Below are 27,403 nucleotides of genomic sequence, written 5' to 3'. Positions count from 1 at the left end.
AAAGAAAACAATTTACTTCCACATTTTGTCATTTGTAGGATGTCAATTTATTTTAATTAGCCGTTGTTATATTACCTGTATATGGTCTTTAGAGTGTTCTGGAACTTAATTACCTGTAGCTCTGTAAAATTATTTTTATTCTTTCCTTATTATATGGGCCAAAAATTTTGATTTTGCCGTTATTCATTCTTAATTTGCTATCCCATGTTTTAGACCGATATTTGCCGTAGCTTCATAGAAAAAGTATACATAGTAGTTTTTAGGACATGACGTAGAGTGCTATGTAGTTGCATATGATAGGTTTATGGGTCTGCACCCCTAGGCCCTTTCATTGGGGGGAGGCTTCTCTTGGTAAAATAACTTATTGCGAAGCAACATATTTTACCGCCGCAAATTTAAATGCGAAATCTGATGGTAACGTATAGAACTCTCTGTTAGCACCTGTTTCGCATGTTGCTCTATCCAAACATATCAACACCAGGCCTGCACAAATTAAAACTTTACAAGGGAAGCAGCAAGCAAAATGGTAATGTTGCATGCATTTTTAGCGAGGACGTTACAAAGCTACGTCATAACGCTATTGATAACGGTCCACTAAGACAACAAAAAAAAATAGATGAATCAAAAAAATAAAAAATAAAATTCTACCATTTCGGAAAAAAAATAATAATATGCGCAATTTAGCAGTAAACAAGTAAGTGGAATGTTCACTTACCGCAGTTTTGACAACAGTTCCGGCTGACGACAAAGAAGAAAAACCTGCAAAAAAGAAAGCTATATGCATATTTCAAACTAAGCCAGTGAAATTACACGTCGATCGTTAATAAGCAAAATTATCATAAAGGGGAAAAAAGACGGTGTAACCAAATGCGATAGTCAAATATAGGATATGTTAATAACTTAGGAAAATATTATACTCCCAACTGCCTCGGAGGTCACCTATAAGGTTAAACGTAATAATAATGGTTTGTTGTTAAAATGAAGCGGATCATAAGAAGAGTCCTCACTTACATAATTTCGGTAACATAAAAGTTATATTTATTAGTGTTTATTTAACGCAATATATATGTGTGCGACAGAAACACGATAATGTGGCTTATTGTTTCACGAATCACATTTGCCAGCACACCGTGACCTGTCAAAATGAATTACTGGGTTCTATTTAGTGTCTTTTTAATTGATGATAGAATGACATTTTATAGTCAGAGTTTTATTTAATCACTTAGCAGTAAATTAACCAGCAAAGACTATGTGAAAACACCCGATCCGTCAGAAATTAGTGGAATTCTAAGCAAAAATCCACTTTTTAATCATTAAGGAACACAAAATTTGGAAAATCTGTTTTTAAAATTTACCTATCTTACGACGCTGATCCCTACCATGCAATATTCCTAACACAGGTTGTGAGAAGAACATAATATATGTGTGTTATAAAAATGCGTTTAATAATCTGTTTTAAGTGTGTTTATATGCATTTAATAGACTTAGTTTATGATATGTGAGCTTGCTGATCTACTAGAAACTTTATTAGGCAACTGTGGCCGGCCAAAGTAGGATTGATAATATTAAAGTTGTGCGCAGAGGGAAATGGCTACAAACTGATATGGAAAGTGGCTACAAACTGAACACATAAAATACACTGACTCCAATGGAAAGGTTCGTTACTGGGAAGCTTTAAAGGTCGACTGACAAGCTATGTTTCAAGCGAAATCCGCACGACTACTGCTTTGTTTTGATCAAACAGTTCCGCCCGCCTCTCGGCTGCTATGGCCTGGCTAGAATATACTGTTCTAGCTGACAAGAAATTATAAAAGGTATCAGCCAGACAGCACTTTATTATTATGCACAAATTGATTGCTGCTGATTTATCATTGGCATAAATAAAATAAAATGCATATGGCACTGAACGGAATACTTATTTTATACTTCAAGCTGCGTCGCCGACCTTACAAAATTTTGTCACGGGCAGCGTGTTTGACTACAAGCCAATGTCATGTACAGTAAGATAGACGGATATATCGTGACGAGGATGTTAGTTATATAACAGCGCATTTTGACGTGAGCAAACTTTTAGGTTTATTTGTAAACACACTACGTTCGGCAGTAAACTACATCACAACCACTCACCTTATAAATGATGTCCGTTATAAGTTACGCAACGAAAAATTTCGATGTGTTACGCAACGAAACCATTTTTGCGTAACGAAAAACGTTACGCAACGAAAAAATTCGATACGCAGCGACATGTTGTTATTGATCTACCAAAAAAACCCAACAACATGGGCGGCCCAAGGGGTCAGCAGCCATGACCTACCCAAAACATTCTTTTTGCATGTAAATGCAGAAAATGAACCCAAAACGCTAACCCGAATCCTAACCCAAATAATGTGTGCTAATTTAATAATTATTGGTAGGCTGGGAAAAAAAGCCCAAACTCGGGTGGGCATAAGATAGTTTCTCGTCCAGGGTATATGGGATTGTTACGTAACAAATTGAGGTATTGGGACGTGAAGCGTTTATCTAAACAGAATAAACTGGAAAGTTTGTGAGTCGGTCGTCAGCATGTTCGCGATTTAGGGAGATACAGACAGCGCTCATTTTAGGGAGACAGACAGAGCAACCGTGGCTCATTTTGCTCCCTCTTAAGCGAGTCGCCGAGCAAGTGGGAAAAATAGAAACAAAGTCAGGTGCTCCCAGACTAGAGAAAGTCTCGCATCTCAAGCGAGCGCCATCGCAAACCGGTCACGGGTGAGCAACTTTTATTTTTAGGGCGTTTGTTAGCAATTCTGGATCGATAAATGTCGCTACATATTTTGTTGCAGTGTATAAAAAACCGTGTGAAAAGAGTAATTTAATTTCAATCCTTATAAGTCAAGGGACCACCAGCGCTTTGGTGTAAACAATAGGCTTACGTAAAGGCAAAAAAAACACAACATGTTATGAAATTTATTGTACACGAACGTGTGCAACGTTTCAAGTAAAGACTTAAGTTTCAAACTTTTAGCAGTATATTTAACCACGCAAAATTTAGACAGAGTTCGCAAAAGATAGCATTTGTTGTCGCAGTTTGAACACTAACCAGAATTACTTTTCAAACGAAGTTCTCTTTCGTTGGACGTCAAATACTGCTACCACACGGGACGTATACTAAACATACTTTGAATAAGCATTGGAAAACCACGTACACGTATATCGTACAACAAGCCTTCCCAGCAATGTTGTGATAGTGATCGAGGCCAAAGCCTAATAGCTTCTTACAATGTAATCTACCACACAATACTTGGCACAGTTCACGAAATATTGCGTTCATTGCAGCAGTTCAACAGAAATCATTTTTTTTTCAAAGAGGATTTCTTACATTTGACGCAGTTTAGCACTGAGAAGAGGTATTTGCTTAAATATCACACTATGAAGCAAGTCTAAACAAATTGCTGCTACAACCTGAAGTTTTACGTTTGAGAGTTATTGGGTTTTCGTTACTTAAAAGATGTATGGCATGCTTAGCCAAATGTTGTGTGCTATAGTCGATTTTAGTCGTACCATTCGAAAACATCACTCAACAGTGGTTACATGTTCACTCGAAAGGGCAGGAGTGGGACTTCTCGCAAAACCTCTTGACGAAAAGGGTAAAGCATTTTCACACATTTATAAGCCAATAACCTGCGTAATGTGCATTGCCTTGGTAAAATAAAGTTTCATGTGGCAGAGTTTATGTTTGATAGCTTTTTGCAGTTTGTTTAACCACGTAAAAGATAGTCTAAGTTCGCAAAATATTGCGTTTATTGCTGCGTTTTCCTTAACATTCCTTTATCAGGCAATTATACCAATGATTCTCAACCTTTTTTAGAGCAAGAGCAGCATTTCAAACCTAAGGTTTGCAAGGAGCCGCATAATAAACAACAGTAGGTATATAATTAAAAAACATTAAGAAAGCAACAAGAAAACAACAAATATACATTACGCTAGCCTAGGCTGACTAATTAACAGTGTTTGCCATAGCTTGTCGATCGAGACTAAATATATTGTGACGTAACAAACCACAAAATTTTAAAGAGCCGGATGGAAGTACCCGGTAACATTAGTACTTCGTACTAGGGATCCTTGCTGATACAATTCATTAATTCTTGATTTCTCTTACTTACTTTGTTGCAATTCTGCTACTTTTAACTAATTTTTCACTCGGTTAGAAAGCCGCAAAATGTACAGTTGAGAGCCGCGGTTGAGAATCACTGAATTAGACACTTACACAACTTACAACATCCCTAACCGAGTTTAAACTACGCAACATTTGGAGAACATTTGGACTGGGTTGGCAAAATATCACGTTTGTTGCAGCGGTTTAAACACTAAGCAAATTTACTTTTCAAACGGAATTTTTTTCGTTGAATTCAGTATGGTATTTACCGTGATGACTTATTTGCTTAAATTTCGCGCAATTTGAACAATTGCTGCTACAACTTTACGTTTGTTAGTGATTTTCGATCGATATTAGTCACGGGTTTTCGTTACGTAAAATATGCGAGACGTGTTTAGCCAAGGTTTTGTGTTTAGTAGCTCAATTAAAACAAACACACAACGTTGCAATTTGGTTTGATGTTAAATAACCTCATTTTTTTTTAAATCACCGGCTATATCATGCGGCTTCAGCAAGCTTATACAATGCTGGTAACACGTGAATTAGTAATTAAATGGTCACAGCGCGTTCACGACTTTCCTTTAGTGACCTATTTCAAACACAAAACTGCTTTTTAGGTTATACGTTAATTTTTTATCTTTAGATTGTTTTAAGCAAATGGAAAAGTACGGAGAAATTACTAAGATAAGTTACAGAAATTAAACACGCCATTCCGCTTTCACATTAATGCTGCTTTCACACAGGCTGTGAGTGTTACTCTGATTGTGGGAAAGCATAAGTTAACCGATTTTAGACACACATGATTTGATATTTTTTTTATTTAGTGACACGCAGTAGAACGTTTAGGTGTAAGCAAATTTGTTATAACATTTAAAAAAAATATGGTTGCATTATTTAAGCCACTTACGAAGATCTTACGCTATCCGTAACATTACTTTCGGGTTATATGCTGATTATCTAACTAAGCCTTCATAATTATGGGTTATAACATGAGGCTATCAGTTTAACATGTTACAACGTGATGTGCAATAGTGATAAAGAGCCCACAGTATGTTGGATTGTTTCATTTTGTTTAACCAGATACAATCCAGGTATAGACTTAGTACTTTATCGTGGTTATTGTAGATGTAATTAATTTTTAACCAGTTAGAATAACTGAATAACTGATAAATATTTTATTTAACCTGGACAACGCCGGGTGTTTCGTCTAGTAATTATTAAATCAACGCACATTATTTGGGGAAGGATGCTGGTTAGTATTTGGGTGGGCCAAGTATTATTAAACTTAATCTTCTTATGCACATTTGTTAAGTCAAATTAGTGCATTATCGAAGACCTTAAAGCAGGGGTTCCCAACCTTTTTAGGATCTCGTACCACTTGGACGCTCTGTAGTGTCACGCGTACCACTCTTGCAGAACAACTAATTTGATCAAATCATATTTTGATCTATTTTTAGCTTACAACTAGCATTTAGCAACGCTATTTGTAGCGTCAGCTATAAAACAGTAGATTATACAGTAGATTAGTGCTCTCCCATAGCGTTGTAGCCTACGCTTTATATAGCAACTGTGCTCCTTGTCAACAATGGTTTAATTTTGAAAATTGCATTGTTTCGAAACAACAGGAATAGTCACGTAACAATAAGAATGGGCTTCGGGGAAATTTTTTTTATGTAAACCAAACCAGACAAACAAAATATAAAGTTGTGAGTCCACGGTTTTGTGAAAAAAACGGAAGATACTCGCGTACCATCTGAAAAACCTTCCACAGGTTGGGAACCCCTGCCTTAAAGTCTTTAAGTCGGACTTTTTGATCCATTGGGTACACTAATAGTCGTAGACCTTTTCGCTTAGAACTGCACTGAATCGGGTATAAAAACTGCTGATTGTCTTCTTTAGTATTGTTTCCTGTTACCTGCGCGACTGTTTCAGTGCTTTCTGGTAACAGCGGTATATGTTGCAACGTAGGCTTTTCCAAAATGACCTTAAAATCTGCGGCGAACCCTAACTATGACAATTCTTAGTTATAAAAACGCATAATCAGACACAAACTGTTAAAACGATCAAAGCCCTTCATGCAGTGTTATACACATATACTGAAGTAAAACGCTTATTGGCATGAAATATTTCAGGCTTACGTTGAGAAAAATTGACTTTTCATTAATCTTACACAAAATCACAAAACAAAACATAAAGGAGATTCCTATCCCCACAGTTTGCATTGGGTGTTCAATGGAGTAGCAATAAGTCCAATAAATCAAATTCGACAAACAGCCATTCGTTAAGCAATGTTAACTAAACTCACCGGCGCCATCCTGTGGCGGCACTTGCAACTGGTCGACGACCTTCACAATGTTGACGGTCATGTCACGTGACCGGAACCATGACGCGAACGCCGGGTCAGGCAGCAGATCGGTTCGTGTTTCATATCCAGCTTTGCCTGGCGTCGTTCAATAGAAATGCATGTTAGAGCTGGTTGTTTATACTTTAAACCAGGTGACCCATAGGCATTTCTGATCAAAATAATGCATTCGGGCAGAGCGCTAATTAAACCTTTTTTATATTTTATTGTTTGGTGGATGAATGAAAGGAGTACCATATCAATGGCTATTAAAAGTTATCCAAAGCTGTCGGTATCTCCTTTGAAAAAGTTTCGCACTATCACATGTCAATTAACAGCAAATTTGTTGAAGTCTTACCTTCTGGCGGTTGAGATCTCAATCCAAGCAGAAGACTGGATTCCAAAAGGTGAAGAGTTAACGACAAAGTCTGTGGAGCGTTGTAGATACGTTGCGCGTTAGAATAATGACACGGCAATTTTAAAACAATAAACGGGATATGAAACAAATTCCCTTAAAAAACGTTTAAAAGCATTTTTTAACCAAAGTTAAAACCACGCTCGACTACAAAACGTTTTAAAACAGCCACGATCATTTTGATTAATGACCAAACGTGTATAATTATATAAATAATAAATACACTACCGAATGAAAAACCAACTTAACTAAAACCTAACGGCTAAGAGTAAAAAAATTTAAACTATCATTTTTATTTCGTTATGTTCAAGCAGGTATAGTTCAACCATTATTATCAGTTAGTCTGATGGAAGGACAAAAATCTTTAGGAAGAACGGCAGCTCGAGCAATAAACACAAGCTTTATGGGCGACAATTTGGTAAAAAAGACTTTTTCACATAGATTTTACATAAAGATCAACAAATACAAAATTCTTAGAAAGGTAAAGTCATGCCATTTGTCCCTGGGCATGGTAAAACGTTAAAGTTGATTTGATGCGAACAGTCATAAATACCTTGTCATTGACGACTGAGTGATTGTGTAAGGCCTTATGAAGGATGACGTAGATGAAAGCGTGTAAGGTCGGACAGTGCAAGATGTTAATCAGGTTCGCGTACGCTGGCGGTGGTTCGGTAATGGCTACATCGATATAAGGGAAATGATTATTGTAAAAAACCTGCGCATTTAAGTGTTTTTTTGCTAATTTTCAGGGTTTCCCAAACTATGGTTGGTGGTCGGCGACGACTGCACAGGTGGTCTGAGGCGATATGACAAGAAATTAAAAAGTCACACATATACGTTGTACAAAGGCCTTTAAAGATAACAGTTATTCACAACTTAATGATTTCGAAATCTTTTGCTATCCAGAATAGTAAATCTTACTTATTGCGCATTCGTTGTAGTCAAAAAGTTGTTTACGAAAAATTATCGTATTCCTAGTAGTAATACATTCTTATTGACAATCGGCATTTGCAGTTTTATTTATTTTTTGCTTTGTATTTCGGTCCGCGAAAAAACAGATTCACAAATAGTGGTCCGTGGTCCAAAAAAAGTTTAGGAAATCCTGGGGTAAAGTATTGTATGAATTAAGGGAAAATGTCAATGAACAGTGGACATATATGTTTTCTTCATATTCAACTTGAACTTTATTTAGAGTAGGTACCTCGTTGTAATAAGAGATTATCTGGTGGGTTAAATGTATGGCAATAATGTACTCACGCATTGAATGCGTTTATTTCAAACATGTAATGAAACCACTTAGGTGAGCTGTTGCGTTTTTAATAAATTCCTGCAGACTGATAAACATTTCCGATTCAATCGTTTTCAGTTGTAATGCGAGATCTGTTTAGTAAAATGACCACTTTACCGCCCATGTTATTTGTTTAGGGAAAAAAGGTCACTTTGTCACAAAATTTTCCTTTAACGACAGACTGAAATTTTAATGACCAATTTAGTACTGACGCTGGTAAGGTGGCCACAGCGACGAGTCGGTGACGCTGGAGTCGAGTTTTCCTTCCGTACTTAAGTGCTTGCGGTAGTTAGAGTGGGCCTGTAATAAAGGATAGCAATATAAACAGCAATCTTCCTGTAAACGGGCATTATTAATTCTTCTCTGGGCTCGAATGAAAAGGTTCGGTCAGAAAAATTAATGTAATTTATAGGAACTATAGGACCTCGGAACATGAAAAACAGAAAATTTATGTGGTCAGTTTACGACTGAGCAAAATTTTAGGCTAATCCGTTCAGCAATGCGTAATGTTCGAATGTATAAACAGTACATCTACTTTTATTTATTTCACTTTGGTTTAGTTGGTCCTTCTGGTATAACGTTAACAATTGGTAAAAAATATACCGATACCACAAGCGCGAAAAATTAAGAGAAAATCTAAAATTGGCCATAGGGAAACCACTGTGCTAACTATACTATTTTTAAAATCGTTTAGGGCGAGAGTTGCAGCCCAGCATGATATATTCTGGTGCTTCTTTGTAGCGGTGATTTGGTGAGTACAAAGAAAACGCGGCCAACCTGTTGGATATTCTTGTTGTACAGGGTCCTGTGTTCGGTAAAAATAGGGTCGTAAAGCGCCCAGGCCTTCTTATTGGGCACGTATGTCGTCTGCTCCATGGCGCCACCTAACCAGTTCAACATAAAACGTTCGGTAGATGTGGTTAAGATAAAGGAGGCGCAATACAGGAAATGTCTTATATAGCCCACTACAAGTCTGTTTGTCAACGACTTCGGCCCGCCTTGAAAACGTTGTCCTTCATTTTTTATTTTAAAATATCTGACTTTTACATTACTGTAAACAGTAGATATAATTAAATGTACCTTGCATTCGCATTACCCGACCTATAATTCAACTTACAAAGATGATGTGAAAACCGACACATCGTAAGTAACTTCGATGTTTAACTCTTATAGCTCACCTTCCCTTTTGACGGCCAGAGCCTGAAGACATTCAGTGAGCAGCTGAGTGTTGTTGTTTAGTTTCGGGCCGGAGTGCGACTCGTGACACTGCGGCACGTGGTCGTACAGGCTGCTGTAGGTGCACGCTTGATTGGTCAGCAGAACCACGGCCTCCGATTGGATGATCTCTTCCGGGCTCTGACCTATCAGAGAGAGTGGGCAACTTACGATTGAAAACACGGTAGTAGACAAATACAGTGCCAAGAAACTACTATAAAATAAAATGGGAACGTGTACACTAGAGTAAAAAGATAACAATAATGATGCGGATATTCCATATTAGTATCGTAGTATTACAATACAGTATTATAGCGACCAAAGTCCTATTACATCCATGGACAGTTGAGGTACGATCGCCAAGAAAAGCGGATAAAACATACAAAAGTATCTTAAAGATGTAAAAACTATTACCTTGATTGAAATGAAACGAAATAAACCCTACTTCTAGCAGTTGCAAACCAGGGCAACAAAACAAACTCTGCCAACAATTCATATAAAAATTTGGTCATCCGTGTATTTAAATGTGGACTACAACCGAACAAATCGCAACTCCGGTAAAACAATCTCGTTCCGGTAAAACAATCTCGCGTTACAATCTACAAAACAGTGGCGCTTAAACCACTCGATAAAAAATCTGCTACGTTTCTTAGCCCGCACTTTCCCGGCGGCCACAGCGCCAAAACAATACCCACCAGTGTTGTAAACAAGTCATTTTGAAATGACTTAAATCCCAGTCAAATCATTTGTAAAATAACTCAAGTCCCCGTCAAGTCTTTTTGAACAAATACCAAGTCAAGTCATAATTAGAGCAAGTCAATTACAATTAAAGTCCCCGTCATAAAAATGCACGTTAAGCTATTAAAATTGGGTCTGATTGTGAGTAATACCTCAACTATAAAATACCAAAAGTGCAATGTACAGCAAGCAAATTGTAATATGTGCAAAAATTTAATAAATAACCCAGTTTTAAAAAAAAGATTAGTGAAAAACAGAAAACACTTTATTTCAATCCAAGTTATTTGTCTAAAAGACTTAAGTCAAGTCATTTTGACCAAAAGACTGATGTCAAGTCACGTCATTCGAAAACAGTGACTTAAGAGTCACGTCATTGACTTAAGTTAGTACAACACTGACACGCACCTATATTGGTCCTGACGCTCAGCACGGCGGCAAGAAGACGGAAAGCCGACTCAAGCATCTTCGGCTGGCGATCTTCGTCCGGTCCTCCACCAGCGGCGCCCGAGGGCTGGTGCGATTCGTTCACGGAGAGGCAGTGGCTGATGCGGCATCGCTCGAACACGTTCGCCACGAAGACGTCGGGTGGCAGCAAAGAGGCGCAAAACTGGGCAGCGGATTTTTGTTGTTTATTTCAATAGAGGCAGGCGCGCCTGCGCAGTTGGCTGAATCGCGTTTATACAGATCCATAGTTGTGGAAAACGGTAACAAAGATTTGTCTCTTCTAGAACTGATTAGGGATTACATAGAAACTTATTTAATCTACAGGCCAGTCCTTACAAATTGTGGGCGGTTTTATTACGAAGTTGCCATGGAACAGGGTTAAACTCTATAAATTAAAAAATATTTACACGAGAGTATAAAATTTTTTCAACAAACAAAGTATATAGTTTTTTTCTTTTACCTACAACTATATAACGTACACAATTAGCCGATGAATAAAGTAATACACCATTTGGCCAATATATTCAACATTATAAAAATATAGTCAACTAAGAATTGTATTCATCCCGTTAGTAACAAATCTCTTGCTTTATTTATGTTTCTATTCTCTATTAGCAACAGTACAAACAGTTAACCCTTACATCACGATAACCATACAATCACTGCTTGTTTACTGTGGTGCAGCCTTAAAATAGTGCAAAAACGGAGAGCTAAAAATAAAGTCGCCAGCCATAACTACCTGTAGCATATACAGGTCGGCGTCGATAAAGAAGGTGCAGAAAAAGTACTGCTTGTAAGCCAGTGATTGGGTGGAGAGATGAATTCCGTTCCTTACCCACATTCCACAGTGAATCTCCTCGGTAGTAACCAAAACCTGGGTTTGCATCAAAATTTAGGGAGCGTAGGTAATCTTATTTAGCCGGACAGCTGTCCTTTTAAGTAAACTTAATAAAAACGTAAATAAAGTTGTGTTCAAATTCGCAAAAATTTCATCAACAAATAGCACTCAACAATTACCCGTTAATGGCAGCGGGACGTTTTGTATGCAGGATAAAAATATGTGTTATTTTGTCATACGTTCAGTTATGCAACTACACAATGAATATAAAATATACAAAATTCGTTTTGGTTGACAAGGAATGTCTTTTGCGCCGAAAATCGAAGACATACAGTAAATAAAAAGTATATCACGAAGTAACAAAAGCGACATAAAGCGAATTATTAGAAATTAATTACACATAAAACGTATATATTTAAACACAATACGACAGCTGAACATAAAATATATGTACACAATACACATATGTGAACATACACTGTGATCGAGCCCATCAAAAGTATTTTTTGATAATCTATTACATCTTACCAATGATATTACAACGGAAGCCTTCGACAGAGCCTACTGTGTCGATCAAGATGCAAGCAAGGCAGGTCAGAAGGTCGTAAGTTCGAAACTTACTGGACGCTATTTGTTTTTCTCGCCTGCCTGGATTGCATTTTGATCGACTGATTCGGTTCTGTCCAAGGCTTTAGGTGTACAGCTGAACATATATATTTTTTTATTCTACTTTTACTGTGTATCTATAGTGCAAAAACTTACATTTAACGGGTGCTGCATAATTCTTAATGTATCTTCTTCGCTTAGGCTTATGTCGGACATCGTTACTCCTGCAAAAAAATCGTATCAGTTTTCTTAGAATAATTATGTCGTTATTTTTTTTAGCGTGTAAATAATACGAAAAATAGATTAACTTTAAATCCAATTCATGTTTGTTTCTCAGAAAACACAGCTTTACATAAACAGAACTGGTTTTAATGTAACGTGATGCCAAATTTTAGCCCAGTGTATCAGTTTCAAAGGTCAGTTGGAGGACCTTTTATTACCACAATATTACCACATACGATCAGTTATCATAGGAATGAGATTTTTGTCAGGAATTTGTCAGGATTAATATTAGACCATGGTGTTCTTCAGATCACGCAAAATACTTTACATATATGTTACTTAGCATTAAACTGCCAAACATGTAAAGTGCGTTAAGCACGAAAGAAAGCTAATACCATGCCACATTCGCCGAATACAAAAGAGATGTGTTAGGCAAAGAAACGAAATATTTGGTGAAGAAGACAACCGTGTAAAGTTGGATTAAACCAGGGCTTTCCAGCCTTTTTCAGTTCGCGAGACATTTAACGCAGGTTTTATTGAGCGACCCACAATAAGATAAAAGACAAATGAGAAAATAAACAATGCATACACATGCAATTTACTAATAATGCGAAACTTAAGCTTGCATATTGGACATTATCAAATCAAGCTTAAATGTTACGTAATGATAATGCAATAATTTCTAATAGAAAACTGTAATATTTAGATATGCATCACGGCTCACCTGAAATAGCTTCGCGACCCACCAATAGGTCGCGACCCACTGTTTGGGAAGCACTGGATTAAACCATGTCATGCAAAGTCATAAAAGAAAAGAAGCTGAGGAACAATGCTGTTCCTGTGTTAGACAGTATACACGCACCTTGTCTGTGAATAGCGTTGCTGAGGAAATGTGCCAGGTAGCGGTGCAAAGGGTAGTGGTAGCTGATCTGGTCGTGGGGAAGCTTGCGGTCAAAACCTAGGGCGTCGAAGAAATCGGTAATCCCTGTGAGCAGAATGCCGATCATGCTTAGGCTGAGATGAGCGCTCGAGGAGTCCTGTGCATTAACGAAAGAAGGATATCGGCATTTTATTTTAACCTTGTCGTTTAGTTATAAAATGTTAACATTAAACTGAATAACCAACCAGAGGTGAAATTGGGGACGGGCACTAAGCCGGACGCTTAAACTTCTTTACGCTAACGATTGCCTATATTTTGCGTATTCGCATGTTTCTGACATTTACCAAATCTATAAATGATTTTTTTGTATGGATTTGGTTGGCAATTTTAGCGTTTGCCATGCACAAATTGTGGCTGTCAATGTTGCTATAAAACTTAAAGGGAAAAACCTTTATATTTATTTTTCGACTAGCAAGACTGTGTACTCCCTTCCAGGGTTAGTTTTGGGTGTTTTAACGAGAAGCAAGAGTGAGGCCGCAAGGTTTACTGAAGTATTCAGGATTTACTTTATTTGCCATTGTTGCTAGTAAATCAGAGATTAGTATCAATTCAAACAATGTTGTATTTTGTTGGAGAAAAAAACAACTACAAAAATGTAATTCGTCGAAAACAAGAAAATAGGGCTTTTACCTGAAGAACATCGAGCAGACACCAGAGGGTGGAGGCACACGCTTCGCGTTCCGTGTAGAAGGCCAGCAATGCGTGGCTTGGTTCGTACTCTATGTGCTGAATCGCTATGCGTTGAATTAGATCCATCCCGCAAAAACTCAACATTAGCTGCACCCAGCAACTATTGAAAAAGCATATTGGCATTAGTCAGTGTACTTACCTATTGTTTTGTGCTAAAACGCACTGAATTATTTTTTTGTGAAAATTGACGTGGAAGATTTAGGCTTCGTTAAATGTTCCTTTGATTTATATCAATGGTCGGTGAACTTTTTATGACACCGCCCAAAATACGCTCTCAACGGCGTATAGAGGTCCACTGTGTAAAGCCAATACGACAACAGGGGCGTATCTAGAATATTTATTTAGATTAGGACCAAATTTTAGAATGACTTCACAACGTCACAATAAATCTTAAAAACACCAGTTTGTCTCAAAATATGTAGTTAAAATCGAGTTTAAACGCTCATAGCGCGAAAAACCTGCGTACAACTCCATAATAAATGGCGACCGGCGAACAAACCAAGTCATTTATTATATCGGTCGCGGTCCATTGTACACAGTAAGCTTGGTAATTTTAGCTCATAAGACAAAATATTGAAATTGATAAAGAGACCACAGCATGATGGATTGTTTAACTTTGTTTAACCACGCAAATTTCAGGTTGATTTCGCAAATTATCGCGCTTATTGGAGGTGAAATACTTTATATAAAAAGTATTAAAATGGTAAATACTCTATTTAACCTAGACAACGCCGGGTATTCCATCTAGTTTGTTGTAAAATTGTAAAACTTCAATTAAAAGGATACCTGACGCATGAAACACAAAAACAGTATTTAAAGTCTAATTTAAAATAAATTGGACATTGTAGAGTTTCTGAGTAGCCCAATTCTATTGAGACATAGATGGATAGAGTTGACTTTTTTGACTGAATTGACTTATTCAAAGCGGATAAAAGTAAAGCGCGAAAATCGTGTTTGTATTTTCGTGGTTAAACCTGAATAAAAGTATACTTTACGGGGGGACATGGTGGCCTGTGATGCAAAAATGAGCCAAAACTGTTTTACTGAAAACATTCAAAGGAGACTAGGTTGATTGTTGAAAGTTAAAAATCTAACCGACATTAGTTCATTACTCTTGATAATATTAAGCGTCTAATATAATAATAGGAAACAGGTTTTATTTTGAAGTAACGCTTTTGATGTCTGCGCCGAGGAAATTTTAACCAGGAAGCCTCCTTTTTCTAAATTGCAATCACACATATGTGTAACTATTTATTACTGACAGCAGCAGAGTTGCGTTTGTTTTCAAGAAGGTACTATTTATGGAAAACAACTAACACAAAGACCTGTGTCGCACAAACATGAAAAAATACACCTCCTAAAAACTTTTAATTTTCTAGAATGGAATCCCTTAAAATCCAACTCGACACGTACTTTACTAAATCAGGGTTGCGCAAAAACGTTTCGACGCATCGCTGGTGGCTCAGAACGTTTACGAAATCGCTGACGACCGGCCAGTAGGCGTTGCTGCGAATGTCGTCGCTGCCTGCCGAGATGCACTGGTGGAAATCGCTTTCGCCAGTTTTCGAGTGCTCCAGGTTTGGATAGACGATGTTATAAACGGATATCATAAAAATCTGAGAAGGAATGATATCAAGGGTTACACGGACTGCCACAAAACGGTGAATCGGGCAGGGTTACTTTGTTCGTTAGTAGTATTTTTGAAGAAGACTAAAATTGCAATTAAAATGTCCATTCAGATGAGATTAATTTACGCTTGATTGAATGGAAGAATTCAATTTGTTTTCTGACAAGGGCAATAAAACTATCCAAAGTAAGAACCCCATAAGCCATTTTACTCGCATGTAAATATTGTGTGCGTTTTGCAGGTATTCTAAAACCTTAAATAAAACTTTGAAACAATATAGATGCTAGAAGAAATAGCTTAATCTGTGATTCCAATTTAACAACTTTGTAAATTATGAACGCATATATAATATAAATAAATATGCCAGTTTTGTTGGCTCTAGTGTACATGAACAAATCAAATATTACATATAGGCCGTTCAAAAGGAAAATTACTTCAAAAAAGAACTGTAGTTACCTCAAGCAACCGCTCATTCTCGACAAGCATGTATGCAATCTCATCATTACTGAAAAGCTGCACAGAAATGTGGACAACCCTAAAAAAAACCTTGTTTATTTACTAACCTTTTTCATATGTTTGTGAGTTAGACTTTAAATGAAACATCTAAATTACCTATTGGAAAGTTGTGCTACTTTGGCCGAGCTGGACAGAGAAGCTCCAATTCTTGAATAATGTCGAGTGAAACATTTTGCGAATTCCTTCTTTATTGTAAGGTCAGGTAAGAGGTTTAGCACAATGAGAATCAGGGACTCTGGGAATTCGTACCTAGCAATAAATCACGTTTTGTTTCTCTAAAATTAACATTTATTTCTAATATAAAATCAACACATTTTATAATACATACTAAAATTAATGTACCACACGATTAAATTTTACATATTACACAAGTAATCTATTGCACGCCATAAGACAGACGACATTGGTAGAATAAGGTTAACCAAACAAACATATAGCTACTGTAATGCATGGCTAGTTATGATCATTAGCATAAAATGTGTTTCACCTTCCATTTTTTTAGTAAAACTGTGAAACTAAAAAAATAACAGCCAGTTTCTTTATCAAAATGCTTTGTGTCTCTTTTGTTTTTATGTATTAGTCATTGTTAGGTTTTAAGGTTTGGCCTAAATAAAATCGTATTTGGTCAAATATTTATTTTTATTGCTATATAAATAAACACACCGAACTATCCAGTATGTAATCTCATCCAAATAAGTAAAGTATTCAAAGTCTCGTTTGAACCGGTCAATGTTCTTTATCTCATCTGGGACTAAAGGAGTGCGAAGAGACTGAAAAATACAAGTTTGTTTAGGTTGAATTGTTTTGCAATGTCAAGACAGCAAGTAAATTACCGAAGCTGATTTCTTAAATATCTCCACACTTCTTTTGTGATATCGTGACATGGAGCTTGAGGAATCTTGGAGGTATTTGTAACCTTGACCTTGCATCAGATTGAAGTACAACTGTTCGTCTAATAGGATTTCTCTCAAATGGCTTCTAATAGCAGAACCTTTAAAATAATTAATATTGTTGGATTTTAATCCCTATACTCCATAATATAACAACAATCAACCTTGTGTTGTGTATATTATATACATTTAAGATCAAGAAAGAAACAGTATTATTGCTTTGATAATATGTTTTTATTTAACATGCAAGGTGACTTACCAAGTTTTATTAGTTGAAGAATAAAGGCAAAAAGTTCTTCAATCTGTGGTGAAAAATTAACAATAAAAGTCTGTGTGGAAGATATGTTGGCAGAATGGTCCCTTAGAATGTGGACAATAAACAGAACAAGACGTTCCAGTAGTATCTAAAAAACATTTTTACTTTTATTTTTTATTTTATTGATTTATAAAAAAAAAATTTATTGTATTTTACTAATATTTACATTGGTTTATCACAAAATCTAAAACATAAAAGACTAGCACAAGTCAACTGATCAATTTATAACTCTCTATATATATCTCTATATATATATATGGATTTAGTTTTGATATAATGTAATGACAAATTTACCCTTCCAATTATTACTATTGAATAAGTATGAAATGAAACTTAGTATTTAAAAGGACTAAATCTACCTATATCAAAACAGATTAAGTTTCAAATATACCAAAATTTTAAGGTAAAAAATTAGGGCAGTTACCCTTGTAGAATCAAGAAAGCCAGTAGGTAGTGGTTCAGGAACTATTCTGTTAGGGCCGTGATGGCAACAAAAGCCTGTTTTATTCATGACACTTTCATCACCACAGTCACAAGCTCCTCCAGCTTCACTTCGAAATATGTTGTAGTCATGGCCAGTATGGTTTCCACGCTCAAAACAAGCTTAAAAAAAAACAAAAAAAAAGAAGTTAGTGATCTGATTATCATCATATTTATATTCATTTTTAAAAAGTTGTTAAACTATAATATCTATTTCTAACTTGTTTAATTTAGTTTTTGTTGACAGAAGAGTGGAAGACATAGGGTTGTTTAAGGCAGATCACCTGGTTATTGGAGAATGGAAAGTTATTAAACTAAAATGAATTAAATCCAGAATTTGAAATTCAAGTCTATTTTTATTTACTTATTTAATTTCTATTTTGTGTGGGAATTAATTATAATATACCCATGCAGCAACTAATTGCCTCCAGATTTGCTGAAATATGTGCAAGGAATAAAAAAATCCAAACAGTTAAATGAAAATATTGACTGTTTGCAGACATTTTAGTGGGATTTATAATGCAATAAAAAAACTTTCATGGTAGCGCTGCTTAACTTTTTTCATGGCGACTAAAATAAGTGTGAGTGTAAAAGTGAAAGTTTTAAGCAAATCTTTGGCACCTAAATTTAGGTCTCAGATTTTTTTTCCTACACCGCTTGGTACAAATAGTGCTTCTTAAATTAATTGTTTTGTCATGTCATTCTAACTTTTTAGGGCCATTTTAATTTTTTATGCTCCCCCTTTAGAACCAATCCCATAGCCGTTTCATGTATTGGGTCTATAATGGAAATCAACTGAGAACATTTTTTGACAGATATACCAAGACTTGATTTTTAACTTTTTTGCCAGCTGATACCCGATATAGAATGTTATATATATATAAATATATATATAGATATATATATATTACCGGAAATGTAGTCAAAAAGTATCGTCGGCCTAAATATTGCCCAAAATTAACGGATACTCATAATTATATCAGTAAAAGCAAAATATCAGCCAATATTATCAGTAAACTAATTTATTGGTCTATCTCCACTCCGTAATATCCCTCAAGGGAGGGTTTTTGACCACAAAATCCCTAAGTAGACGTTGTAAAATATATTTATATGCAAGTTCCAAAAACAGTTTTGATTAGGGTATTTTTCTTCTTTTCTTTTGGAAGTAGAAGAACAAAATAAAAAGTTACCTGCACAAACAGACATACACGGGGAAGTGGCACATGTGCGACATCGATAGGCAACAAAGTTGGCAGTCCAAACACAACCACACAAGGGAGAAGAGTCAACATTAGACACTTGTTGGCAAAACTTATCAAACGACCCATCACTTGTAAAGAGGGCCTTCAGCCACTCCAAAGAATCTGACCTGTACAAATTCAAACATTTTCAGTTTTATTGCTTATGCTGTCAAATCATCCAATTTCGCAAAAACATGCCTAATAATACCAGAGACAATGACTGACGCAAAGTGGTAGTATCAATGTTTGTCTTAAAGAAGTTATAACATTAATATTTGTAATTTAATTTTTCCACAGTAAAGTAGTTTTATTTCAAAAATTGTATATTCACAATAAAGGTTAACAAAGTTTCCTAGCATTAAGTATTCTTTTAATAATTTTTTCTTATTTAATCATAGTATTTTTTTATATAAATATTTTTGGTTATTTAATCATAGTAGTAATATCATTTATGAACTGTCAGCAATACTTTGTCCAAATGTGTTCAAATACAATAATACATTCCGGCAAGAGTCGTAAGTACCTTCTACGAAAGTGGAGAAACAAACAGACCGTCTAGTTGCTTTATGCGAACATTAATTACGAAAGGCGATTGTTCGAATTTGGGCAGTTATGAATTTTCAAAGAAACAGTAAACACCCAGTCCGAATGAATTTAAACATGATTTATGTCTCATTTTGAAGGTGGTGCCTCCTAGTTTATATCGTTAAAATTTGAACTTGTTGGCTCAACAGTTAAGGGTTAATATCGCTAAATATTAATATTCATATTTTTGAATATTAATTTTTTTTCAATATTTTTCGCTAAAAGTGTGATTGCTGGAAAGATGTAACCAATACAAGGACTGTGTAAAAATTTCAACTTTGTATTGTCATTTTTAATTGCTTTATGCGAACATTAATTACGAAAGGCGTTTTTTCGAATTTAGGCAGTTATGAATTTTAAGAAACAGTAAACACCCAGTCCGAATGAATTTAAACATGATTTATGTCTCATTTTGAAGGTGGTGCCTCCTAGTTTATATCGTTAAAATTTGAACTTGTTGGCTCAACAGTTAAGGGTTAATATCGCTAAATATTAATATTCATATTTTTGAATATTAATTTTTTTTCAATATTTTTCGCTAAAAGTGTGATTGCTGGAAAGATGTAACCAATACAAGGACTGTGTAAAAATTTCAACTTTGTATTGTCATTTTTAATTGCTTTATGCGAACATTAATTACGAAAGGCGTTTTTTCGAATTTGGCCGGTTATGAATTTTCGAAGAAACAGTAAACACCCAATCCGAATGAATTTAAACATGATATATGTCTCATTTTGAAGGTGGTGCCTCCTAGTTTATATCGTTAAAATTTGAACTTGTTGGCTCAACAGTTAAGGGTTAATATCGCTGAATATTAATATTCATATTTTTGAATATTAATTTTTTTTCAATATTTTTCGCTAAAAGTGTGATTGCTGGAAAGATGTAATCAATACAAGGACTGTGTAAAAATTTCAACTTTGTATCGTCCCAACTTTCGGAGATATTGCCCAAAACCTATTCCAGCGCGCCAAGTTCGCGCAGGTAGTTTAGACCCACCCACACCTAAATACTAACCGACACCCTAACTTAAATAATGTGCGTTGCTATAATAATTGATTCAACACTGTGGTAGAATTCTAGACCAGCGCCAAATCTATTTATTTTCTGTAGATTATCAGATTTTTCCAAAACAGCTAAATCACACTAGACACACAGCCTAAATTTACATCTCACTGACACTAGACACATAACCTAAATCCACAATTAATGATACTCTGTTCAAAACAAATGTAACTTTATAGTGATTGAGTGGTAATATAAGTATATTACCAACCTGTCAATAGTAGAGTCTTGTGGATCAAGAAGGTGGTCGCACAGATCGTGAACAAGTTCATTTCCCTTTTGAACATCGTGATCGAAATTGTTTCGTAGTGTTCTGCACGCAGCAACCTTAGACCCGGTTAGCAAATAAGACATACCGCCACACTAATGTAACACAATTGTTAACATTAAACTCTCTACAAAAGGAAATGCCTTTGTACAGTGGCTTCCACAAAAAACTTAACGAGATAAACAGATACTAGTTTGTTTTTGTTGTTTACTAAAGTAAATTGCAATGGTTGAAATCATAAATTACGTAGAGCAGCTGGGGATGTAGGAAAGGCAAAGTTAAAAGTTAATGTTTTTCGTGACTGTTTAGGTTTGCTTTTGAACACATCCAGATAAAATGTAATACAATTTTTATGTTAAATTATGTTAAACATTTTGCAGATTTATCTTTATTTTAAATTTTATCACCTTATACTACCGACGTAATAACTTTAGAACAGCTGATTGATCGAAGAGTGATATCTTAGCATCTACCACTATTAAGACTCAGAAGTATGATTGATATTTCTATTGTAGTGTTTAGATAAAATCCTAGACCCCTGGGCAAAAATAAACACCAACTAGAACCTTGAGAAAGATTAAAGATTATTTTCAATGTTTTGTTATTGATATATAATTTTTTCAACGTTATTAAATTTTTTTACCTTCGACGGTTTTGGATTACTGGTACAGAATCAACATCGCTTATTATCCTCAATCATAGACTTTGGATTTGTTCTCCTAAGTGACAAATACCTATGTTACAATTATATTTTTTTTGCGTATAGCAAATATCGATAAGCCCACTAATCTCAATCATAGAGATCAGTGCGTAAACCTTACTGACCGCTCGCTGTAGCGAAAATGATCTGCCAAGCGTCAACTATTTGTTGTTTATAATAGTGTTTTTTATACAAGTGAATGAGTTTTTTGGAAAGTTGGTAACAGATAAACGAAGGGCTGTTAGTAGTATTTTAATTTTGGTAGACTAAACAACTGGTTTTCATGCATATCAATGATAGCATAAGAGATTTTTCAAGCACAGTTTATCAGTAAACTCACGTGGAAAGCACTGAAATGGGAGTGGAAAATAAAAATGTAATTTAATCAAAATGTATAAATCTGCTTACTCGAGCTATGCAACATCCTACTCGCCTTTTTTACTAATTCCAAGTATTGTGTTTAACCTTTTGTTATTAAAATTAAATGGATGATTGCATTTGGAGCTTTTGTAGTTTTCCAGCCTTTTAGCTGTAGATGGAGGCATTTTTATAGCATAGCTAGACTATATTGTAAATACACAGCTATAATAACATAACCCGTTTAATGTTTATGGTTTACACACCTTTTACTTTTGCATTAACTCAAAAAATCTAAACATCTGTTCATAAGAAAACATTTTTGTCAATTTAGTTTGCACTTTATAGATCTGGATATTGCCTCCTATGACGTGTGTATAAAAATGATTGTTAACTTCTGTTTAAAGTGATTTTTTACAACTCCATTATGGCAACTGATGTAACAAATTCAATATCTGAAAACAACTTTCATGTTCATGACACTATTGTTGATGCTAAAAATGAAGTTTGTAAGTCAAATAATATTGAAGAATATCTCAGCGATTGTTCGATTTCTTCTAATGCAGAAGATAAACTTGAAAATGTTGCCACAAACTTGAATACCGGTGATAATTTAGCTGTTATCCATAATGGTATAAATAGCAATGAAGCATCCGAGAACAGTGAAGATTCCGGAGCTGTTACCAATCAAACTGAAGAAGATACAACTCACCTTGAAACTCCTGAAGACAGTCCAGAACAAAACTTTGGTCATCCAACAACTGAAAACAACACAGTTGAAGAATATAATAAAAATAGCACTAGCAAATGCACAACTAAATGTAGTTCAGAAAAATTGGAGTCTACTGATCACCTAAAAGAATGCAATAAAGAAACCTTAAAAAATGGCATTTCAAATGACATTGTTGATGCTGAAGACCTACAACTTTATGAGATTTCTGATATATCCACGGTTTGTTTTTCTGATGGGCAAATTTCCCAATTTGATAAACTCCTTCAATGTAAGCCTATTGTCTCTTCAATGTTTTTAAAGTTGTCTGAAAAGCTAAAAGGTGATGAAATAGATGAGATTTTGTCAAGCCACGAAAGTCATCATGCTTTACTCAATGTCATGTCTGGCAAAATAAACGAACTGGAAACAGAAAACGAAACCCTTAAGTCAAGTAATGAAAGTTTTCAAATGCAAGCCAAGCAGTTTTCTGACAAACTTCAAGGTCATGACATTGCAGCGAAAAGGACAATTTACAATCTGCAACAAGATCATGAGAAGAAAATAAAAGAAATGCACAAGCGATGTACTGCCCTGGAAAATGACCAACAAAGTGCGGTGATGAACTATGCTAGGAGGGAGAAAGAGTTGCTAGATTTAAAACATAGAAAAGATGATGCTGAAAATTTTGCTCGTAATGCTGCCAAAGAAAGAGAAAAGGCTGTTGGACAGTTGAAAGCTGTGAAGAATGACATGTTTAGGGTAAAGTCAAACCTGGATAAAAAGGAATCCGAACTTCATGCTACAAAACAGGAAGTAGAAAAATTGAAAGAAGAGGTCAACTCACAGATAATAAAAGCACGTTGGGCTCAAAACAAGTTAAAAACTGAAGTTGATGGACACAAGGAGACAAAAGAAAAATGTGAAAAAATGATCAAGGAAATTCAACATGCCAAAGAGGAAACTGAACAGATCCGTATGAACTGTCAGGATATGATAAAAACTTATCAGGAATCAGAGGAAATTAAATCTAATGCACTTGATATAGAATTAAAAGAAACAGTTAAACAGCTTTCAGAGCGAAAATCACAACATGAAGACCTGCAAGAAGTTCTAAAGCAAAAAAGTGAAGAGCTAAGCATGCTAAAGATCAAACACAAAGATGTATTTGAAGAGAATACTATGTTGAAATCTAAGATAGAAAGTTTAGATGAAGAGCGTGTCAAAAACGAACAGTGTCTCAGGGGCTATGAGGACATCATGAACAAGCAGAAGCTGAACACGTCACAGTTATCTGAGAAAGTTGAAACAATGACATTGCTTGAGGATCAACTTAACGTTACCACAACTAAACTTAACACTATTGAAAATGACATTAATGACGCCTTTACAAAAAGAGACATTGCAGTTGAAGACCTTCAGCGAAAAGAACAGAGGGAACAGGAGTTACTGGAATTTACAGCTAAATTAAGCTCCAAAAACTCAGAACTGGCTGTTCAAGTGGAAGAGCTCAAGGATTTAACTAAGCAACAGTGTGCTGATCTAAACGTGGCTCATAGTAAAATTTCAGTGCTGGAAGCTGACCTGACCGCATTAACAACTGCCGATGAAATGACGAAACGGGAAAGCTCAAAGAGCAGAGCCGAAATGGGTTCTCGCCTCGAAGAGAAAGAAAAAACAATTTGTGAGTTGCTTCTGCAAATGGAAGACCTCAAGGATGACTTGCGAACCCAAAAACGTAAGACGGCTGCAGCTGTAAAAGATTTGACTAGGCAATTGAATCAGGCAAAGCGGAAAATGGACAATACAGATGCTGCATCGTTTTCGTCTGGTCGCAATAGTGGCCAGCAAAGTGCTGATGCAGGAAGCCTTGGCAGTAGAACGAGTTCAACCACCTCACTAGACAAAATTTGCCCTTCCTCTTCGCCGGATGTACAATACACCGCACAAAACTCAGTTTATGAGTCTGTGGTGGTTCCAGAAACTTCTGTGACCAGCCCTAACTCGTTAGACAGGCAACTATTGATTGAACGAATTGTTCGTCTACAGCAGATTCATGCCAAGAAAAATGAAAAAATAGACTTTCTTACTGAACATGTTCAACAGTTAGTGCAGGAAATGCAACGTAAACAGCGTCTGATTCAGCACTACATCATGCGTGAAGAGGTAGGCTCTCTAGCCCCACCTAAGACAAATCAAGACCATCATCATCGCCAGAGAATGGGTCTTACCCTCGAACTTTCAATGGAAATAAACCAAAAAATGCAGTCAGTTTTGGAAGATACCCTTCTGAAAAACATAACTCTCAAAGAGAGTTTGGAAACACTTGGTAAAGAAGTACAGAGACTCGCTTGCTCAGAAAACAAAGTTTCATAATTTTCTTTTTGCTTTCTTTTCATTCCAAAACCTTTTTTCTGCCTTAAGTTTATCGTATATCAAAACAACAAATATATGCCAGAGTTTAGTTTTCCATAAATATTTGTTTTATGAATTGGCCTGTTATTGTTTTATCTGTTTTAAGTTTGTTTGAGTGATGTCCCGTGATTGTATAATTTAAAAAAGATTTGTAATCCAAAACTTTGACGTTACTTAGCCATGGTTTTCATTTGCACCAAAAAGTTTTTTAAAAAATACATATTTATTGAAATCCAATTATTACAGCTATATAAAATATATGCTACTGAATATAGTATATATATTTTTTTCGCTTTGTAACTTTCTGTTTTTAATTTATTTCTTGTGTTCCTGGGTGCTGAATTCACTGATCTTATTTCCATCTGTTTTCTATGGCTGTGACTCTCAAAGATAAAGCATTAATTATCCATTCCTAGCAGATATTTTGAATTTTGGCACCTTTCTAAGTCTTTAAACTGTAATCATAATTATTTAAAAGTTAAAATGTTTCAGCTGGCTTGACACAAACCGAGCTCCATATTTTTATGTAAACTATTTTATCATAAATAATGTTATTGTTGCTCTTGTTTTTTTAGTTTATTTAAGTAAATAGATTAATTGGACTTTTAAAATGGTCGATTTGTCTCTCCATTTAAATTGCTTTTTAAAACGTGGAGTTAAGCAGGAAAGTAGTAAGCCTTTACAAGAGTGCAGATGTTTTTTTTCTGCAGCATTTCATTGGTTATGTCGCGTTTGGGCGATTTTGTTTAGCAGTTATTTATAAAATCGATATGTTTGTGTTTGTAAGTTTTTGTGACACACCCTACCTTTCGAACTTTACTTGTCACCAGGGCACTTCTGTTATGTTTAGATTGGTATAATGCGTTGCGCCTTGACGCAGCCTTTTAATATTGTGAAACCATTTTAGTGATACCACGATTAAATCGCATCTATTTTCGTCATGTGATCCTCTGAAAATCTTCGCGACCCTGTAACCCTAAATTCTCGCTTTAAACATAAAACCAACGGTGTGTAGTAACACAAATAGTTAGTTGGCGTAATGATGTTCACAATAAATGTTATAACTTGAAAATACTTTTTCAAAACGCAAATTTTTATTTTTCGTATTAGTTTTGTGACGTGGTAATGTGAAAAGTCCTGTGTGATTCATTCACTAAACAAATTATAACTAACGCGCTGTTTAATACACAGTATTTTACAAGATGCAATAGTAAAACGATTATAGGCTATTGTGATTGAGAATTACGCAGGTCCACCCGTATATTACCAATAAACAGTTTGACAGCCCACTACGTAAATATGTGACGAATGCGTCACAATTAAAGCCGGGTACCGCTTCGGGCATGAGGAGTTGCTTCAACCTCGAAAATTCGCCTTAAATTACACTCGCGTATTTAAAGGGCCGCGACAAGAGGTTTTACAACTAATCGATAAAAACAATAGTATAACTGCGTCGCGGCTGACCTACAATCCTCTTAACATGGAAGTGGCTCACATTGGCTGTTGCGTTATCCAGCTTCCACTCGCAATACCAACAGGGCAGTTATTGATGGGTTGTACAGGCGCGATAAACTTTTGCAACATTTCGAAGATGGGAAAAAGCCTTTGCGTTCTTTTTTGATCGCAAATTAACTTTCTTGTGAATATGTTAACAGTTTTAATGGCTATTTACGCCTCCGATTATTTCCTTTTTCGGTACTGCTATGTTGTAATTTCTCTCAAACACATAGTCTAGATTTTTGTCTCTATTGTATGCATTCGCTAAAAACTTGTGCGTGTGTGGTGCTTAGTTGACTTGTTTATCACATGTGGTCGCTGCACTTTATAAACGGAAAATGTCGTGAACAAAAAACACCAATATTTTACTTTGCTACTTTTTCCTTCTTTTGTTTTATTTTGCTTATTTTGCCCCATTTCGCAAAGGCCAATGTGTGGTTCCCTTCGGGTTATATAGTTTGTATTTTAGATGTTTTTATCTGTGCAATGTAGCGTTGAATTAAAATAAATTTACGGTATCGTCTCTTTTGTTTTGTAATCACCACCTTTTGGGACTTTGTAACTTCAAATGGTTCCAAATCAATACAAAACACGAGTTGTTTAACGAAAAACGTGGTGAAAACACTGGTATAATAATCTCAATAGGGCATTTGTTTTATCAGATGTACAAAATTTACTGTGGTATACAGTTTTACATCATGACCTACTCCTAAGGCCAACTTTGTTAAAGTTCGGTCCAGATATGACGTAGGGGAGGTGCGGTACCTATGGTACGAATTTGTTTTGTCGGTAATATCTTTCGAATTACAACTCAAAAACACTCGCGATTATTTTCTTTGGAAAGCTTACAGCTGTGGGTACCTAT

General features: G+C 35.6%; 2 protein-coding genes across 2 annotated transcripts in view; one reads left to right on the top strand and one right to left on the bottom strand.

The window, feature by feature from the left end:
• The window catches only part of LOC146133196 (E3 ubiquitin-protein ligase UBR3-like), a 46,044-nt gene extending 25,006 nt beyond the window's left edge, over positions 1 to 21,038 (bottom strand). Inside the window, exons 1-20 of the mRNA XM_083397979.1 lie at positions 20,804 to 21,038; positions 18,892 to 19,070; positions 17,646 to 17,824; positions 17,165 to 17,309; positions 16,849 to 17,006; positions 16,679 to 16,785; positions 16,112 to 16,264; positions 15,956 to 16,034; positions 15,286 to 15,488; positions 13,813 to 13,972; positions 13,105 to 13,279; positions 12,177 to 12,244; positions 11,316 to 11,450; positions 10,538 to 10,739; positions 9,358 to 9,540; positions 8,957 to 9,063; positions 8,392 to 8,479; positions 7,445 to 7,569; positions 6,858 to 6,904; positions 6,432 to 6,580 (exon numbers count right to left, since the gene is read on the bottom strand). Coding sequence (XP_083254105.1) covers positions 6,432 to 6,580; positions 6,858 to 6,904; positions 7,445 to 7,569; positions 8,392 to 8,479; positions 8,957 to 9,063; positions 9,358 to 9,540; positions 10,538 to 10,739; positions 11,316 to 11,450; positions 12,177 to 12,244; positions 13,105 to 13,279; positions 13,813 to 13,972; positions 15,286 to 15,488; positions 15,956 to 16,034; positions 16,112 to 16,264; positions 16,679 to 16,785; positions 16,849 to 17,006; positions 17,165 to 17,309; positions 17,646 to 17,824; positions 18,892 to 19,070; positions 20,804 to 20,946 — 2,785 coding nt within the window. The 5' untranslated portion in view covers positions 20,947 to 21,038. The remainder of the gene's footprint in view (positions 1 to 6,431; positions 6,581 to 6,857; positions 6,905 to 7,444; positions 7,570 to 8,391; positions 8,480 to 8,956; positions 9,064 to 9,357; positions 9,541 to 10,537; positions 10,740 to 11,315; positions 11,451 to 12,176; positions 12,245 to 13,104; positions 13,280 to 13,812; positions 13,973 to 15,285; positions 15,489 to 15,955; positions 16,035 to 16,111; positions 16,265 to 16,678; positions 16,786 to 16,848; positions 17,007 to 17,164; positions 17,310 to 17,645; positions 17,825 to 18,891; positions 19,071 to 20,803) is intronic.
• Positions 21,039 to 22,036: 998 nt separating this feature from the next.
• Positions 22,037 to 27,061, top strand: LOC146133195 (coiled-coil domain-containing protein 186-like). Its single transcript, XM_083397980.1, has one exon. The coding sequence runs from the start codon at positions 22,345 to 22,347 to the stop codon at positions 25,000 to 25,002; it is 2,658 nt and encodes an 885-aa protein (XP_083254106.1). The 5' UTR covers positions 22,037 to 22,344; the 3' UTR covers positions 25,003 to 27,061.
• Positions 27,062 to 27,403: the final 342 nt, after the last annotated feature.

This window comes from Ascidiella aspersa, chromosome 9 (genome assembly GCF_963924565.1).
Source record: "Ascidiella aspersa chromosome 9, kaAscAspe10.2, whole genome shotgun sequence".
In the NCBI taxonomy this organism is placed as follows: domain Eukaryota; kingdom Metazoa; phylum Chordata; class Ascidiacea; order Phlebobranchia; family Ascidiidae; genus Ascidiella; species Ascidiella aspersa.
The sequence above is the reverse complement of the archived record's forward strand: the minus strand, read 5'-3'. Positions and strand labels throughout refer to the sequence as shown.